Source organism: Neophocaena asiaeorientalis, unplaced genomic scaffold (genome assembly GCF_003031525.2).
Source record: "Neophocaena asiaeorientalis asiaeorientalis breed wild unplaced genomic scaffold, Neophocaena_asiaeorientalis_V1.1 scaffold254, whole genome shotgun sequence".
In the NCBI taxonomy this organism is placed as follows: Eukaryota; Metazoa; Chordata; class Mammalia; order Artiodactyla; family Phocoenidae; genus Neophocaena; species Neophocaena asiaeorientalis.
The window spans coordinates 567,004-585,849 of NW_020174705.1; the positions used below are offsets into that span (position 1 = coordinate 567,004).

At 56.1% G+C, this 18,846-nt stretch overlaps 2 protein-coding genes and 1 pseudogene across 5 annotated transcripts in view; all 3 read left to right on the forward strand.

The window, feature by feature from the left end:
• The window catches only part of RAB40C (RAB40C, member RAS oncogene family), a 29,910-nt gene extending 15,350 nt beyond the window's left edge, over positions 1 to 14,560 (forward strand). For all 4 annotated transcript variants that reach the window (XM_024759417.1, XM_024759414.1, XM_024759415.1 and 1 more), the window contains 5 exons: positions 2,162 to 2,222; positions 2,706 to 2,766; positions 11,542 to 11,619; positions 11,904 to 12,126; positions 12,658 to 14,560. In XM_024759417.1, coding sequence (XP_024615185.1) covers positions 2,162 to 2,222; positions 2,706 to 2,766; positions 11,542 to 11,619; positions 11,904 to 12,126; positions 12,658 to 12,938 — 704 coding nt within the window. In that variant the 3' untranslated portion in view covers positions 12,939 to 14,560. The remainder of the gene's footprint in view (positions 1 to 2,161; positions 2,223 to 2,705; positions 2,767 to 11,541; positions 11,620 to 11,903; positions 12,127 to 12,657) is intronic.
• LOC112409438 (protein TFG pseudogene) lies at positions 3,331 to 8,637 on the forward strand (annotated as a pseudogene).
• Positions 14,561 to 14,995: 435 nt separating the features above from the next.
• On the forward strand, positions 14,996 to 18,838 carry WFIKKN1 (WAP, follistatin/kazal, immunoglobulin, kunitz and netrin domain containing 1). The gene is made up of 2 exons (XM_024759413.1): positions 14,996 to 16,640; positions 17,349 to 18,838. The coding sequence occupies exons 1-2, from the start codon at positions 16,470 to 16,472 to the stop codon at positions 18,825 to 18,827; spliced, it is 1,650 nt and encodes a 549-aa protein (XP_024615181.1). The 5' UTR covers positions 14,996 to 16,469; the 3' UTR covers positions 18,828 to 18,838.
• Positions 18,839 to 18,846: the final 8 nt, after the last annotated feature.

Sequence of the window (18,846 nt, forward strand, 5' to 3'; positions counted from 1 at the left end):
CCGTGTCCCCTGCATCGGCAGGCGGACTCTCAACCAATGCACCACCAGGGAAGCCCCCTTTCCTTCCTTTTTAAGGTGGAATAATATTTTGTTGTACAGATGGACTTCATCCATCTTTGGACGCTTGGGTTGCGCCCACCTTTTGACTATTGTGAATAATACTGCAGTGAACGTGGATGTGCAAATATATACATGTTCGATTTCCTGCTTTCACTTCTTTGCGGTATAAACCTGAAGTGGAATTTCTGCATTACGTGGTAATTCTGTGTTTAATTCTCTGAGGAAATGCTATACTGTTTTCCACGGTGTCTGCACCATTTTCCATTCCCACCAGCAGTGCACAAAGGTTCCAATTTCTCCACATCCTCACCAATGCTGCTTACTTTCTGGGTTTTTGATAATAACCATCTAGTGGGTGTGACGTGGTATCTCATGTGGTTTTTTCTTTATTTTAATTATTTTTTTGGCTGCATCAGGTCTTCATCGTTGGTTCTTCATTGCTGCACACAGGCTCTCTCCAGTTGAGGCAAGCGGGGGCTACTCTTCGTTGTGGTGCAGGGCTTCTCATTGCGGTGGCTTCTCTTGTTTCGGAGCTTGGGCTCTAGGTGCGTGGGCTTCGGTACTTGCAACACACGGGCTCAGTTGTTGTGGCTTGCGGGCTCTAGAGTGCAGGCTCAGTAGTTGTGTCACACGGGCTTAGTTGCTCTGCAGCATGAGGGATCTTCCAGGGCTCGAACCCGTGTCCCCTGTATTGGCAGGCGGATTCTTAACCACTGTGCCACCAGGGGAGTCCTTCTCATGTGGTTTTGATTTGCATTTCCCTACTGATTAGTGATGTTGAGTATCCTTTCATGTGTTTATTAGCTATTTGCATATCTTCTTTGGAGAAAGTCTTTTGCCCATTTTCTAATTGGTTTTTTGTTGTTGTTGAGTGGTAGGATTTCTTCATATTTTCTGAATATCAGTTCCTCATCAGATATGTGATTTGCAAATATTCTCTCCCATTTCGTGGATTGTGTTTTCATTCCGTTGAGTGTCTTTTGATGGGTGGGAGCCAGGTTTTGACACATGGTTAGAAGTTAGCCAGATGGAAGGACGTTGGGGGTAGAGGCTTCACGTGCAGCTCTCTGAGGTTGGCTTTGCACATGCACACACAATGTGTGAGAGCAGTGTCTCCATTAAAAATGCCCATTTCCAAGCCTTCTTAGAGCAAGTGTTGTAAACAGCCAAGAAGCTGATGACATCTTTAAGGTTTAAGGGAGGAGGAGGAAAGACAGCTTTTAGGAAGTTTCCTGATGGCCTATAAGCCAGTTGAAGATCTTACATCTAAAGTAATGCATCCAGCACTGGCCCTGCTCCTACCCACCTTTCTTGGACTGACTTTTTTCGCTTAAAAGTATGAAAAAATAATAAACAAGGATCTACTGTGTAACATAGGAAACTATATTCGATATCTTATATAAATCTATAATGGAAAAGAATCTGAAAAAGGATAGATAGATATATATAGCTGAATCACTTTGCGGTACACCTGAAACATAATTCAATTATACTTCAATTTTTAAAAGTATAGGGCTTCCCTGGTGGTGCAGTGGTTGAGAGTCCGCCTGTCGATGCAGGGGACATGGGTTCGTGCCCCGGTCTGGGAAGATCCCACATGCCGCGGAGCGGCTGGGCCCGTGAGCCATGGCTGCTGAGCCTGCGCGTCCGGAGCCTGTGCTCCGCAACGGGAAAGACCACAACAATGAGAGGCCCGCGTACCGCAAAAAAAAAAAAAAAAAAAAGTATAAAGAATAAAAACTAAAGACATGGCAAGCAGAGGTTCTCCAGATACCTCTCCAGAGAAATGGCATTTTAGACGTTACTGTACCACTAAATCATGCTCCAAGCACGCTCCCGTTGTCAGTACCTGGGAGCTGCGATGAACCCAAGAACTCAGAAAACCCATTAGCTTTGAGAAGCACACGACGTGGGCCGATGCTGAGACCAGCTGCCCTCCCTTTGGCCGGTGCCATTGGTACCCGGCTTGGGTCTCTGGGGTGACAGGAGGGTGGCCAGCTGGGGTCACTGGGCTCCCTGGGCTGGAGCCACACTTCTGCTTGGCTTCAGGGACTGGGCGCTGGCCAGGTGCGTCCTTCAGCCACCCTCTGCTTCCTTGCAGGGATCGACTACAAGACTACCACCATTCTGCTGGACGGCCGGCGGGTCAAGCTGGAACTCTGGTGAGTCGGGCTGTGCGGCCAGGGTGCCTGGCTGCCACATTTCAGTTGTGCGGGCCAGGAAGCCAAGCAAAGTGACTCAGGAATCCTTAAGGAGACTGGAAGGCGCCCTGTTTACGTGTCAGTAGGCTAGCTATTGATACCGCCCCTGTATAAACATGGGCTGGAACGTGATGCAGAAACCAGAAGGCCCAGGGCTGCTTGTTCGGGCAGAGCCCAGCTCCCTTTGCCCACAAAGACTCACTTCCACAGGGGCCACAGCCCCTCTCGCCTTGCCCTTTACTGGGCTCCACATTAAGGGCATTTCCAGAACCTCAAAGTTGAGGTGTAAATTCCTCCAGGTTTGGGGTTCTCCAGCCCCACAGGGCAGTCTTCTGGGGTGCCCAGGCCCATGGAGGTTGGCCAGCATGTGCAGCAGAGTAGGAGGGGGTCATGCTGTGCATGCTGGGGTCCCACGGGCCGCATCCCCAACCGCCTTTGTTTCAGGGACACATCGGGCCAGGGCAGGTTCTGCACCATCTTCAGGTCCTACTCCAGGGGCGCACAGGTAAGACCAGCGGTGCTGCCGGGGCTGTTCTCCAGAGGGGCCGCTCTCCTCACATGTGCGGTGCTGTCAGACACCACGTGCAGGGTTCTTTCCAAGGAAGTTTTTCGTTTGAACATCAGCCTTCCAACCAGGAGCCCAAACAAGGATGCCCCCGAGTGGAGGGGCCTCAGCCTTCAGAGGGTGCCAGGGCCCCATGAGCTCCTGTGGCCCTTGCTGCCCAGAGCTGCTGCGGGAGGTGTGTGGGAACCCTGTACTGTGGAGAGGTCCCCCATCACCTGGTTCACCGGGGTGACTTCTCCCTGTGCTGAGTGAGGAGGCTGCTGGAGCTCCCAGGGCCAGCCGGTCTGGATCACTCATCAGACTGCGGGACTGGGAGCAGGAGCCGCCGTGGGAGGGGCTGCCACAGGTCCTAAAGGGCAGGGCATTAGCAGGGAGCGGAGATGGGGGCTGTCCCAGGCGGGGCCTGCCCTGGAAGAGCACCTAAGCTGTGGCCTGTGCAGGGGCGAGGGGGCTCACTGGGGGGCCTGGGGACTTGTTCGTCCCTCTCTGTGTCTCCTGGGCTCCCTACGACGGGCTTGCATGCTGACCGGGTCTGTTTGTGATTCAAGGCTGGAAGGAGGGGAAGAAGCAGTTGTGTGAATAGACCAGCTACCCACTCGCTGCTTCAGCTTGAGGGGACTGGATTCAAGACCAGCCCTGTCTGTGCAGGGCGGGGCCATGACCCCTTGGGCTTCTGGAATTGCTGAGGAGAGCCCTCAGTCAGCCCTGTCCAACCATTCTCCCCAGACAGGGTGCTCTGCAAGGGGGCCCATGGGCCTGTGTCAGGACCTCTGGCTGTGTAGAGCCTGTCACCCCTTCAATCTGGCCTGGGTAGTGGGGAGCCCCGGGCGTCCTTTCTGCCTGGTGAGCAGGAATCGATGGTGTCTTCAGGTGACCAGGCTCCCCCTCCTGAGACGCTCAGGGGTAGTGAGAGCGCCTCTCTCCCTGCTGAGGTGTGAATGTGGGTGGAGGACCCTCAGGCTGTGCTCAGAGGCTCCAGACTGCAGTGGTGCTGCCTGTCCGCTGGCTCCACCCCCCAGTGTGTGCCTGGTGTGAGGGGCCACAGAGGTGGTGCTTAACCTGGCAGTTCCACCTGGAGCAGCTGGTGCTGGGTGGTCAGGGACAGCAGCCCTCAGGTGTGGACGGCACTGGATGTGAGGTTAAGGAAGGACAAGGCCCTCACAGCCGGGCCCTCAGTGGACGCACGGGGAGCGCTTGAGCACCAAGGAGTGTGTTCCGTGGGCCACCTTCTGTAGAGGAGGGACCCTGACAATGATTCATACATACAAGGAAGTGAGAAAGCCATGTTCCGAGGGGAGGTGTTCATTATTTCTGGACCATGGGATTACTGATGAGTTCTGTTGTCTTCCCTTTGCTTTTGAATGTTTCCCAGTTTTTTATGGCACACACATTGTTACTTTTTCGATAAAAAAAGAAAATGAAGAGATAAGGGGAGTAGTTACCTTGGGTTATGATAATTGGGCGATTGGGAAATATCAAGGAAGGTCCTGGGAGACTGAAACCTGAACGGGCTCAGATGTCGACTTGCTCGGATGTGAACATGGAGCAGGACAGAAGGGCACGCCTGAGAACCTGGGCATTCGCCAGGGCACGCGCTTTGGGGAAGGGAACACCTTTACCACGTCCACATCCTCTCCAGAGCAATCAGCAGTCAGCGTGCATGTGTCGTTGCTTGCGCTTAATTCTGTGCTAATTCCAGAGGTTCTTGTTGCTTCTGGGCTGGAGGAGCCAGTTGCAGATTCTGAGTGCGCATCTCGGGCCTGGATGGTGGGTGGATAGGTGGTTTTTGGCCGCAAAGCTGACCGTGGGTGCTCCTACCTAAACAGTAGTGCTTCGCCTTTCCTGTTTCCATCCTGCTTGGTTGGTGTTTTCCAGATTTGGCACCAGCATGGCTTTGTGCAGCCCGATGGTGCAGACTGGCATAACTGTCTTCCCAAGTCTTGTTTTTCTTGTCTTGTCACCCTCCTACCCTCGGTTAAGAACAAAGAGGCCTTGCAGATCTCTCAGGGCCCAGGCCACAGAGCCGCCGACCAACCCCTGGCCCTCTCTGTCTTGTGGCCCTTGTTTTCTGTTGCCGAGGTCTGAGGTGGCCACTCGTGGCCCAAGAGGCCCATGCTTCCCGCTCAGGGGGAGAGCGGTCCCCTGCACCAGTTCCCCCGGGGCTGTGCATGTGGAGGGAGCCAGCGGTGGGCGACGTCCTGTTTAGTTGGGGTTTGGGATCAGCTGGATTAGGACGAGGGGGAGCTCAGTCAGGCACTAGTCTCCTGGAGGGAGGGTTTCAGGTTTCACATGGAGAGTGGTCTGGGTGCCCAGTGAGTGCTGACTAGGACACCAGCCTGCCAGTTGGCCCCGCCTGGGTGGGGCGCGTGTGGATCAACAGCTTTGACGGCTACTCCCCTTGTCAGTGCGCTCGCTGGCTTCTGGGCAGAGCCCATGCATATGAGTGTGGGCAGGTGTGTTCAGCCACAGTCTCTGGTTCCTTGGCAGCTTCACCACACAAATGCATTACTCACTCCAAAACTAACTTAATTAAAAACCGCACCTCTGTGCTTTAGTTGGGGTGGTGATTGCGCAGGTATATATATTTGTCCAAAGTCATCAAACTGTTCATACCTAAAACCTGTGCGTTTTTTGGTGTATAAGCTCAATAAATCACCTTGGCAACAATAAGGGTGCGCACTCCTAGGCCCAAGCTCCACATCCAGAGATTCTCTCTTACAGCTCGAGTTATATGTATGTACTCAGAGGTTCATCGCTGATGTTTGTAATAAAATTAGGTGCATTACCTGAAACCCAACAGCAGTGCTAGCTGATGAGCCTGGCATGAGGTGCTGGCCGCTGTGGGGGAAGGGCCCTGCGGGTGCCAGGCAGTTTGCACCATGACCCAGTCCGGGTTAGGAAACACCTGGGAGATGCTTGAAAGACAGGTGGTTCCTGGGCGGGTTAAGGGACCAGAGCTTCTATTTATACCCTAGAGTACTTACTAACTTTTAAAAAGCTAAGCAAAAAAAAAGAAAAGAAATATAATGAGAATCTCTTTGCCCCTCCTCTGGCTCTTTAAGATACACAGCTGATTCTGGAGTCCTTTGAGGGGGTAGTCCTGTTAACCAGGAGCCTCATTTTGGTTTCTCAACTATCCCACCTGTGGTCGACCCTAGGTGTTTTCCCTGCCAAGCCCATGATCACTTTGGTCCCCGTCTGCAGTGTGACCAGCTCTGTGTCCTTCCTCCTGTGACCTCTCTGTCATCACCCTGCCCTGTCAGACTTAGGTGGTGGTTGTTGGTGGTGGGCAGAGGCTGGCGCCAGCCAGGGGGAGCAGCCAAGGGCAAGCTCCTCGACAGCCTCAGGGTGCAGTTGAAGCCTGAACCCAAGAAATGGGCTTCTCCTCATTTGCTTGAGCTTTTAGGCCCGCCCCTCTTCTTTCCCTACCTGCCAGTACTGGCCCGAGCTTTCGCTAGGCTTGGTGGGTCTGTGTGATTGGCCGGGGCCCGTGAGAGCCTGCCAGCAAGATGCGGCAGCCCTGGGGAGGGCAACCAAGTGGGCTGTGACCACAGCCTTCCCCCAATGCCCCAGAGTCCAGCAGTGGCAGCCTCGCACCGATCTGATCAGTGGAGACCTGTGGAGGGGCGGCAGTAGTGACCTGGACAAACCATCTTTCTCTAGACTTTTATACATAGAACATCCTGGAGTCCACCATGATTGGGCAGTTGAATCTGAGTGGGAAGCTAATCATCAAAGCTCAACTTGGGGAGGATATTCAGCGAATTCCCATTCATAATGAAGATAATACTTATGATGAATTAGTGCTAATGATGCAGTGACTCTTCAGAGGAAAACTTCTGAGTAATGATGAAATTACAATAAAATATAAACATGAAGATGGAGATCTTATAACAGTTTTTGATAGTTCTGACCTTTCCTTTGCAATTCAGTGTAGTAGGATACTGAAACCGACATTATTTGTTAACTGCCAACCAACACCCCTTGAATCAAGTCAGGTGAAATACCTTCATTGAGAACAGATGGAACTTCTAAATAAAGTGAATCACTTATTGGATAGCTTGGAACCACCTGGAGAACCAGGACCATCCACGAACATTCCTGAAAATGATACTGTGAATGGTAGGGAAGAAAAGCCTGCTGCTAGAAAAGGACATTAAAAAAAGAAGCCTGCTGGGCTTCCCTAGTGGCACAGTGGTTGAGAGTCCGCCTGCCGATGCAGGGGATGTGGGTTTACAAAAACCAAGGTGAGGGACTTCCTTGGTGGTCAAGCGGTTAACACATTATTGCCCGGAGATGTATCAATATGTTTTTAGAGAGTGATATGATTAACATCAGCATGCAAAGTTGTTAGAGCTTAAAATTGATCATGGGTTCATTATACAACTTACGATTGTCGTTATCATTCACATTTTGCTCCGTTAGGTTTTTGTTCCAACCTTGTGTATATTATAAATGTAAAATTTTCAAAAATGATGCATCGCGAAATTTTGAGTGAAGTAGAATATTTCGGTGAATTTTATGCAGATGCTTTCTCTGATTGTCCAAGCGACATATGCCCTAGTGTCTCAGAAGATGGTAGTTCTTCAGAATATAGTCCTGATTCAGACGATGTGAATAGTAGACCAACAAAAGGACAAAAAACTTTAGTGATTGATTCTGATACGGAAAGTGAACATGAAACTCCTTTGCTTCTGCAGAAAAGTGGATCGAAGACAACATTTCTCAAAAATTAGAGGACTTTACAGGTGTGTCAGGTGTAACTATTGAATGTGATAACCCACAAAGTGTTAGTGAAATAGAAGAATTAACTTTTTGGCCGGCCAAACTAAAAATTGCCAGCCACAGGCGTTAAGTTTCTGCAAAAATCCTCCGGTCCATAATGAGTTAAGACTCCATGCTCCCAATGCAGGGGGCCCAGGTTCGATCCCTGGTCGGGAACTAAGAGCCTGCATGCCACAACAAAGATCCTGCATGCCGCAGCTAAGACCCGGCATGGTCAAATAAATAAATTAAATAAATAAATATCTAAGAAGAAAAAGAAAACCAAGGTGAAATCAATAAAAATGTCCTGTCAGCGTTCGGCTTAACAGATGATCAGGTTTCAGGGCCACCCAGTGCTCCTGCAGAAAGAAGGCTGTTCAGGAACTCGCAACAGCATTGCTGCCTCCTCTGCAGCTTACCCACCAGGAATTCAGCCACAGCAGCCACCATGTACAGGAGCTCAGACTCAAGCAGGTCAGAGTGAAGGTCAGATGTGCCAGCAGTACCTGCAGCAGGCCGGCCGTGGCACTCAGCAGCCACAGGCACCTCCCAGCCACTACAGCAGAATGGTATTCAGTATTCAGGCTGTATCGGCCAAATGCACCTCAACAGCCTCAGCAGTTCCAGGGACATGGCCAGCAACCAACTTCTCAGGCACCGGCTCCTGCCTTTTCTGGTCAGTCTCAGCAACTTGCCTGCTCACCCGGCTCAGCAGTACCGGGCGATCAGTTACCCACCCTCCATAGACTTTCAGCCCACTAGTTACACTGTGGCCCCTGCCTTACAACCCAGTATGGCTCCAAGCCAACCCAGGTCCTGTCAACCAAGACCAGGATTCACTCTACCTCCTGGAAGTACCAAGTGGGTCTAATCCTTATGCACATAGCCGTCCTCCCTTCAGTTAGGGCTATACCCAACCTGGACCAGGTTAGCGATAAAGAGGCTCAGTTACACTCCCAAAAGACTCTAATACTACTATTTTAATTCGTACTGAAGTACAGAAATTTAAAAAGCAGAGCATAGGGCTTCCCTGGTGGCGCAGTGGTTGAGAGTCCGCCTGCCGATGCAAGGGACGCGGGTTTCGTGCCTCGGTCCGGGAGGATCCTACGTTCCGCCGAGCGGCTGGGCCCGTGAGCCACGGCCGCTGGGCCTGCACGTCTGGGGCCTGTGCTCCGCAGCGGGAGAGGCCACAATCATTATTGCTGTTAATTGAAAGTATAATTTGCTGGGGAAATAAAAGACCAAAATGAAAGGTGTTTTTCCTCCCTTGCTTAAAAGTAGCAGCTTCCTAGTCATTTTGGAACACTACTCTTACATGTGCGCAAAGTGATTGACTTTTCTAGCTTACCTTGTCCAGAGGATATTAAAATGCTAGGTTGGGGACTTCCCTGGTGGTGCAGTGGTTGAGAATCCGCCTGCCAATGCAGGGGACACGGGTTTGAACCTTGGTCCGGGAAGATCCCACGTGCCGCGGAGCAACTAAGCCCGTGCACCAGAACTACTGAGCCTGCGCTCTAGAGCCCAGGAGCCACAACTACTGATGCCCGCACACCTAGAGCCTGTGTTCCGAAACAAGAGAAGCCACCACAATGGGAAGCCTGCGCACCGCAACGAAGAGTAGCCCCTGCTCACCACAACTGGAGAAAGCCCACATGCAGCAACGAAGAGCCAACGCAGCAAAAAATAATAAATTTATTAAAAAATAAATGCTAGGTTGAAGTTCAGCCATCTTACTTGGCTTTTTACTATTAACACGATGTACTAAAGTAGATCCTTATTTTCTTTTTCCCCCCACTGCACGGCATGTGGGGTCTTAGTTCCCTGACCAGAGATTGAACCCATGCCCCCTGCAATGGAAGCGCAGAGTCTTAACCACTGGACCGCCAGGGAAGTCCCCTAAAGTAGATCCCTTTGAGAACACAACTAGATATTATGTATAAAATGTAACATTGATAGGTTAATAAAGATGGTAGAATCCAAAAAATAAAAAAATTAATAACGTTACATAGGAAGCATAAGCAAGAAAGTCAGTCCCCATCCAGCCCTTCCATGTGTGGTCACGTCCGTGGAAACCTTTTCTGTGTGGTGTGTGGAGTGTTGATACTTGTATTTTTTTAAATTAATTTATTCATTTAATTTTTGGCTGCATTGAGTCTTCGCTGCTGCACGCGGGCTTTCTCTAGTTGCAGTGAATGGGGGCTACTCTTTGTTGCAGGGTGCAGGCTTCTCATTGTGGTGACTTCTCTTGTTGCAGAGCACAGGCTCTAGGCGCGCGGGCTTCAGTAGTTGTGGCGCATAGGCTTAGTTGCTCCGCTGCATGTGGGATCTTCCCGGACCAGGGCTCAAACCTGTGTCCCCTGCAATGGCAGGCGGATTCTTAACCACTGTGCCACCAGGGAAGCCCCTATACTTGTATTTTTTAAAAAACTGCCCTGTCTGTAACGTTTGGGATCCGTGTTTGTCACCTTGCAGTCTGTTATGCATGTGATCAGCACAGGTGCTCTCAAGTGAATCCTTACTTTCATTGCCTGCCTGCCTGCCATGGGAGTCTGCACCTCGCTGGACTGCTCAGCAGCCCTGGGGGCCGCATGTTTAGTTTGTTTCCTGATCTTTGTCTTACGAGCGATGCCGTGATGAGCATCTGGCAAAGCTGGTCTTTAGATACGTCCTCAATTATTTCTTAGAAGGGGGTTTCCAAGTTGGAAGGCGGGTGGCTCTACCCCCATCCCAACACCAAGGGAGAGGGCTTTGGTCCCTGTGCCCCCGGGAACAGGATGAATTCCTTGTCAGTGTACTCTGTCGACCACCACAGCAACTGATTCCCCTCCAGGCCTGGCATTCCTCCCTAGCAGGCAGCTCCGCCCTATTCTGCGCAAGACTTTCTATCCAGGGAGCAGGAGCCACCAGGATGGGTTAAAGTAATCTCAACCTTTGTCTTAACAGGACCTCATCTTCTGGAATTTGAAGGACATTTTTAAGGGGAAAGGCTTTAAAATTCCTCATTTTGAGATGGAGGGTGCCCTGTTCCTTCCATCTCAGCTGCACTTTTCTCCTCCCCTGTGTGTGATAGAGACGTGGGCTGAAAGAAGACTTCCTGGGATGGGGAGGGGTGTGAGTCCTGCTTGGGGTTGGGTTCTGGCGGAGACTGCTTCAGGGTGGGATGTAAGGCCAGAGACAGGCAGTGGGCTTGGGGGCCACACTCACTTGCTGGAGTTGCCTTCCTGAGGCTTGTGACAGGTCCCTGCTGAGATGTACCAGGCACAGACGACAAGGAGAGCTGGGCAGATGGAGTAATTGGTCTCTAAGGAACGTGACAGGAAAGTCCCTGCAGCACATCCTCTGTGCGGCTTGTGGGGGCAGCTGCCAGAGTGACTGGAGTCCTCAGCAAGTGTGGGTTGGAAAACTCAGAAACACCTCTGCTCGGTGCCCCCGGGAAGAATGCGCTGCTGAGTAGTGTGGTGATACAGCCCCTCACCATACGTGGTCCTCTGTGCACCTGTCTTAGGTCGAGTGACTTTTAAATGATCGCAGGGTAATACAACGTGCTTGAAGGAAAGACACTGAAAAAATGCCAGTTCTGCCCCAGCTGAGTCCTCAGGGGGAGGGAGGAGGCAGTATTGAGTCCACGAGATCCCTGACAGTCAGGCAGCCCACACACACAGGCAGCGTCCAGGGCCACAGGGCCAGGCCACGGTGAGGAGACAGGGACAGGGCTAGCTGAACCCTGTGCACAGAGCCTCCCTGAAACGCAAAGAGGAAAGCTCAAAGCACGTTTCCCACGATGCCACCTGTTGAGTAAACTGTATGGTCCACCTGACAGCTGTCTGGCTGGTGCCCTAGTGTCCCTGGCCCTGCCTGTGCTGGGAGGGAGCGGTGTAGGGCCAAGCCTGAACCAGACCCCTTCCATCCGGGCGGCCCCTGGGCCTCGTAATGCCCGCGTTTCCCTTGCAGGGGATCCTTCTGGTGTATGACATCACCAACCGCTGGTCCTTCGACGGCATTGACCGGTGGATCAAGGAGATCGATGAGGTAGGTGTGCTCCTGTGGACACCCCCTTCCAGGGTCACCCCCTCCCCAGCATGTGCACTCCCATCCCCCATGAGGAGACTCTGTTACCCCCATTTTCAGCCCCTCCTGTGCCCCGGCTCTGCATCTTCTCATGCACTGACTGCTATGGCACTCTCCCAGTGGGGTCCTGTGCCCCAAGGAGCCCCACCTCATCAGAGAAGCGACAGAGGGCCCCCCCCGGGGGGGCAGCACAGAGAGGGGGCGTCCCACGTTCTTGCCTCTGCTGAGTCCTGTGCGCTACCTAGCACGCACCTGGGGTCCCCCGGATCCTGGTTGGGAACCGGCTGCACCTGGCCTTCAAGCGGCAAGTCCCGACAGAGCAGGCGCGTGCCTACGCGGAGAAGAACTGCATGACCTTCTTCGAGGTCAGCCCACTGTGCAACTTCAATGTCATCGAGTCCTTCACTGAGCTGTCCCGCATCGTGCTTATGCGGCACGGCATGGAGAAGATCTGGAGGCCCAACCGAGGTGAGGAGTGTGCCCAGCGGGGCCAGCTGTGGGGCTGGGGGTGTGGCTCAGGAGGGGCGGGGCCGTGACTGACCTGTCCCACCCCCAGCAGGCGGACAGGTTCCAGGCTCCGCCTCCCAGGCCCTTGGACTCAGCAGTCCCACCAGAACAGAGCTGCCAAGGCGGCCAGGGAAGCTCAGTAGTTGCCCAGGCTGAGGGGCTGGAGGTCTAGCCGCCGAGCCCTGCAGGGTCTCCCAGGGCACCTCTCAGTGTGCCGTGGCTCCGGGGATGAAACGGGAGCAGGGCGTCCAGTGGCTGCTCTCTGCATGCCTGGGGCAGGGGCAGGGTCTGGGGGTGTTCTGGTTCAGGAACCCTGGGAGCTTTGCAGACCTCCCCAATCCCCAGCCCCCTCTAGGCGTCAGTTGTGCTTACCTGCTGGCGAGATTGCCACTGGCCACCGAGATCTCCCCGCGCCTCACGCCCACCTGCCCATGGTCTGATCCCCTCCCCACGGTCTGACCCTGCCCCCCATCTTCTGACCCCCACCTGCAGTGTTCAGTCTGCAGGACCTCTGCTGCCGGGCCATCGTTTCCTGCACCCCCGTGCACCTCATCGACAAGCTCCCGCTTCCTGTCACCATCAAGAGCCACCTCAAGTCTTTCTCGATGGCCAATGGCATGAACGCTGTTATGATGCACGGGCGCTCCTACTCACTGGCTACTGGAGCAGGGGGCGGCGGCAGCAAGGGCAACAGCCTCAAGCGGTCCAAGTCCATCCGACCACCCCAGAGCCCACCCCAGAACTGCTCGCGGAGCAACTGCAAGATCTCCTAGCTCGGCAGGCTGTGCCCCATCCAGATGCACTCTGGGAGGGCTCACACTTGGGGAGTGCTCCCGGCTGGGCGCTGGGCCCAGCGCTGTGTGCAGGGAAAACTTTGGCCACACAGTCCCTCCTGGGAAGCGTGGGGATGCCCCTAGTAGGCTGGTGGTCTCAGCCAGACCAGCTCCACAGGACAGTGGAGGGCCATGCTGCTGGGATGGTGGCAGATCACGCCCAGGACCCTGAGGTGTGGCTGAGAAGACCCCTGGAGGCGGCTCTGCCTGGCCCCAGCCGTGAGGGGGCTGTCCCTGGGGACTGGGAGACCAGGTTCCCTTTCTTATTTATGTAAAAGATGGTTCACCCCTTTTGTACATTTTTAAAGGACCAGCAGGGAAGCCTCCGTGCAACCACGTGGTGAGCCCATGACAGCCGAGGGGACGAGCTTTGGGACATTGGGAGAGAGGAGGTGTTTGAGGCAAAGATGGGAAAGAATCCACCATCAAGGCTTGAATCTGAATTCACATAACACTTCACATGGGCTATGGACTGTGTGGGGGCCAGTGGAGAACATGTGGAAGCTTTGGGCAGCAATCTTGGACTCCCCAGCTACATGCATTGGCCTTTCTGAGCATGGTGGTCAGTGTGCCCGCCATGTGCTGAGGGTGCGGGCCCCAGTAGTCTGCGTGCTGGAGCTGCAGTTTCCAGGGCTCCCGCCGGCCTTCCTGGATGACATCCGTGTGTGTCATGGAGCTATGGGTTCAGAGCCAGGGGCGACTCGCAGGTTCCCACGTTGCTTGGAAAAGAGGAAGCGGGGTGCAGCCCCCACGTCCCTCCCCAGCTCCCTCTCTCCCCACGTGGGGGCCATCAACCTTTCTTCTGTGATTCTGCACCTTCAGTTCCGTTTACATCTGTTGCTGCATGAAACTGGCTCGGTGTCTCTCCGAGTTGACACAGAGCTATTTGTAGGCAGTGCTCACTGGGGCCACCAGGCCCTGGGCAAGTCTGGACTGAGCCTGCCCAACTTGCCTCCTGGGGTGTCTAGACCCTTCTCTGGCCAGCTTCTGTCTTCTGACCTTGGGTGTGATCCCATAGCTGCTCCTCACCCAGTTGCACCCTTATGTGAGGTCACATGTCACCAAAACCTTTCTCACCCGTTTCTTAGTGATGGACGCTGAGCCCCTCCTCGAGGACCCACCGGCCAGCCTGAGCTGGAGGCCTGGCCTCCTTCCGTCCACCTGGCTGGTGACGTGGCCACAGGTCACTGGTGCTCAACTCTACCTCCTGCCCACGGGCCCCTCCCTGGCCTGTGACCCCCTTGCTCGGGACTGTTCTGTGGTGGGTGCCCCGAGGGCTGCTGTTATGGGAGGTGAGGTGGGGAGGGGCTGCAGCGCCTGTGAGCAGGATCCTGGCTGAGGCCTGGCTGCCAGCAGGGTTGGGTGGGCAGAGGAGGCCCCACCCATCCTGTCCTGCCAGCAGGAACCCCTTCTTTGGACATTGCTTTGAGGAAACGGACGATCTTGCATTCACCATATCAACACTACCCTTTGCTGCTGTCCACACTTGCACTATTCCTGGGCTCGTTTTGGACAGTTTTAATTTCTTTGTGTAGTAAATATAATTCAGCTCTGGCCTCCAGGCTACGTTGTGAGTGCATGAAAGTCTGGCTTCAACCCACTGGGCTGAGTGGCGGTTGGAGGGGTGGCACTGCAGAGGGCTGCTTTGTTCCTGCTCCATCCCCCATGACTCCCTTGCTGAGCTCCGAAGGGTTTCAGGCCTCCCTGCGTTTCTAGGTGGACCTGGAAGCAGCTTTCCCCAGCTGTTCCTGCCTGTGCAGTAGTTCAACCCATGGCCGCTGGGACCATCTGCTGCCTGCTGCCCCCGGGGCTGGAACCTGGGATACTGAGCCCTCACTAGTGTCCTGGGCAGGGCCTACCAGGTTCCTCTGCTGCTTGAGCAGGTGGTGGACCAGAAGAACTGTCCCCCGAGACTCACCACAACTGAGAACCCAGGCCTTGGGGCCAGCACCCTCAGTGGGAGAGCCACCCACTTAAAAGGGTATGTAGGGCTCAGCTCGGGGGTGTGGCAGACGCCCTGGAGGTCAGCAGGGCTGGGGTTAGGGGGACAGTTGCTCTGAACATAGCCCACACACTTGGAGACCGCTGTCTGTGGCTGTGGCTATACAGGGCAGGGGACCCATGGTGTCCTCCACACCTGGGGTGTCTCTTGGTCTCATTTGGACCAAACCAGGCTCTTATTACCCTGCCTCTCGGGTCAGCCAGTCAGACACAGGGTCACAGAACACTCTTCCATCCAGTCTCAGAGCAGGCACTCCTGGGGCCCCAGACCCCTGGGAAAAGCACATTCTGGCAGTGGCTGCGTTTGATCTCCCCGCTCCCCCCACGCCCAGGAGGAGCTTCCATCCTTCCTGAATGTCACAGAGGCCTAGAGGGGCAGGCGAAGACCTTTGGGTCCTTGCAGTTCCTTAAGCTCTCCTGGGACACGCTGTTCTCAGGGTGCTCTTAGATGCCCTTGATCTCTCTCAGGACTGTGCTACCCCACGCAGGGCCACACACAGCCGCTGAGATTCAGATCAGTCCAAGTAAACACCCTCACCGCGTCTCTAGTGTCCACAGCCCTTGTGACCGGCGCCTGTGCCAGCCAGCACACACAGACCGTTCCCTCCCTGCCCACTGCTCTAGTACCCCACTTTTTTGGCAACCACCATAACCCTTTGAGGAAGGGCCTGGACCAGGAGACAGGTGCCTGGGTTTCAGAAGGGGCGGGAAGCAGGCTCTCTAAATGCAAAGTTCTGCCATGCCTCAGCCTCTCCCAGGCTGTGCCCATCAGGTACCTTTGTGCTGCAAAGGCTTCACCTCCAGCAGGAAGGGTTTAGATTTGACCCCAAGACCTGCTGGCACAGTGTAACCACGAGAAGGGGTATGGGGAAGGTTGTGGAATCTTCCTTGGGAAGGGAGCAGAACCCCACCGTTGCTGGGCTTAACACAGAGCCCCTGCACCTTTGCCTGGACGTAGTGACTACCAGGTGGCAGGCCAGGGTTGGATGGGGGAGCCAGAGGGGTTGGCCAGCCCTGCCCCCTCTTGCAGGGCAGCTTTGATCCCAGGGCCTGGAGGGAGGAGGGGCTCCGGTTACAGCGTTTACCCCTCCTCTCTCCGGCCGGAGCCGCCCTTCTCCGCCCCTTGGTGACCCTCATGGCCAGTGTTTCTGTGCTCCTGGGCGCTGGCCCCTCCCCAGCCTTCCTCTCCTCTCCCCGCCCCCTGCCCTGAGCTGACCAGAGGGGCCAGGAGGGGGAGGGGCCGGTGCCACAGGCACAGACTCAGCTCGGAGAGACCCGGAACCCACCCAGCCTGAGACTTGAGCGTCTGCTGTGAGCTCCAACCTTGGGGGACAGAGGGGAGTCCAGGGGCAGGGGGCAGGGGCACCGATCACAGATCTGGGAGGGTGGATGCCTGCAGGGAGTGGGGATCGGCAGGGCCTGAGGAGGGGCTAGCGGCCACACCCCCCACCCCCTGGTCCCTCAGTCCCCATGCCGGCCCTGAGGCCACTCCTGCTGCTGTTGCTCCTGGTTGGGCTGACTGCGGGGGCCAGCCTGCCGCCGGGGCCCAGGAGCCACCCGGGTGTCTGTCCCAACCAGCTCAGCCCCAACCTGTGGGTGGACGCCCAGAGCACCTGTGAGCGTGAGTGCGTCAGAGACCAGGTGAGCACAGGCACTGTCACCACTGGCCCAGCTTGGGGGGAGACAGACTACGTTGGGGGCCCCTGGTCAACATGGGAGAAGCCAGGACCTCCCCCATGCCCCAGGCCTTGCCTGCAGAGGGGACCCTCAACCCTGGAAGTCCCTCCCTCCTCAGGCTCCCCACTCTTCTGCTGGGGTTTCACGCTGTGCTCTATATGAGGGGCCCTGAGGACAGCTGCCCCGTCTTTGCCTTCATGTCTTAAAACTGGAGGCCCCCTTCTCACTTCTCAGACCTGCCCACCCCCACCCTGCAACTAGCTGTTTTCAGGTCCAGCGTAGCAGAGAGGCAGGAACCTGTTTGGAGGTCCCGCCTTTGCAGCCCGGCCCTGCACCACTGCAGTGGCCTTGAGCACTTTTACGTCCTCCCCGAGCCTCAGTGTCCTCATGTGTATGATGGGATAACAAAAAAAGCTGTTCTGGGGGCCAGGGGTCTGAGGATTCCGTGAGGCCCAGTGAGATGACCTATGTGATGGGTGCGCCAGGCAGTTGTAGTTCATTGTCCAGATGGAAAGCAAACCTGCAGACCTGCTCAGCTCCCAGAGGGGAAACAGATTCAGGAAGAGGCAGCAGGGGACTCACCCCTGCCCTCGCTGGGCATGCTGGGGCAGGGCTGAAGGGGGAGGGGTATTTGGGTGTCTGCTGAGCTGTCCGCTCCCGCCCCCTCCACAGGACTGCGCTGCCACTGAGAAGTGCTGCACCAACGTGTGTGGGCTGCAGAGCTGCGTGGCAGCCCGCTTCCCTGACAGCGGTCTGGCCACACCCAAGTTGGCGGCCTCATGTGATGGCTTCGTGTGCCCACAGCAGGGCTCCGACTGCGACATCTGGGATGGGCAGCCTGTGTGCCGCTGCCGTGACCGCTGTGAGAAGGAGCCCAGCTTCACCTGCGCCTCGGACGGCCTCACCTACTACAACCGCTGCTACATGGATGCAGAGGCCTGCCTGCGTGGCCTCCGCCTGCACGTCGTGCCCTGCAAGCATGTCCTCAGCAGGCCACCCAGCAGCCCCGGGCCCCCCGAGACCACCGCCCGCCCAACACCCGGGGATGCCCTGGTGCCGCCTGCCCTCTACAGCAGCCCCTCCCCACAGGCAGTGTATGTAGGGGGCACAGCCAGCCTCCACTGTGACGTCAGTGGCCGCCCACCACCCGCTGTGACCTGGGAGAAGCAGAGTGACCAGCGGGAGAACCTGATCATGCGGCCAGACCAGATGTATGGCAACGTGGTGGTCACGAGCATCGGGCAGCTGGTGCTTTACAATGCCAGGCCAGAGGACGCCGGCCTCTACACGTGCACCGCACGCAATGCCGCTGGCCTGCTGCGGGCCGACTTCCCGCTCTCCGTGGTCCAGCGGGAGCCGGCCGAGGACGGGGCCCCAGTGGCCGCCGCCCCAGCCCAATGCCTGCCCACCACGCAGGCCTGTGTCGGCACCCCCTCTGGCCAGGTCCTCTGGCACTTTGACCCGCAGCGGGGCGGCTGCATGACCTTCCCAGTTGGCAGCTGTGCCGGGGGTGCCCAGGGCTTCGAGACCTACGAGGCGTGCCAGCAGGCCTGCGCCCGTGGCCCCAGGGACGCCTGCGTGCTGCCGGCCGTGCAGGGCCCCTGCCAGGGCTGGGAGCCACGCTGGGCCTACAGTCCGCTGCTACAGCAGTGCCACCCCTTTGAGTACAGCGGCTGCGAGGGCAATGGCAACAACTTCGAGAGCCGCGAGAGCTGCGAGGATGCCTGCCCCGTACCGCGGACACCGCCCTGCCGGGCCTGCCGTCTCCGGAGCAAGCTGGCGCTCAGCCTGTGCCGCAGCGACTTCGCCATCGTGGGGCGGCTCACGGAGGTACTGGAGGAGCCCGAGGCGGGAGGCGGCGGCATCGCTCGCGTGGCCCTGGACGACGTGCTCAAGGATGACAAGATGGGCCTCAGGCTCTTGGGCACCAAGTACCTGGAGGTGACGCTGAGCGGTATGGACCGGGCCTGTCCCTGCCCCAACGTGACGGCTGGCGACAGCCCGCTGGTCATCATGGGCGAGGTGCGAGACGGCGTGGCCATGCTGGATGCGGGCAGCTACGTCCGCGCGGCCAGCGAGAAGCGCGTCAAGAAGATCTCAGAGCTGCTAGAGAGGAAGGCTTGCGAACTGCTCAACCGCTTCCAAGACTAGCCCGCCCACCCGGCCCGCC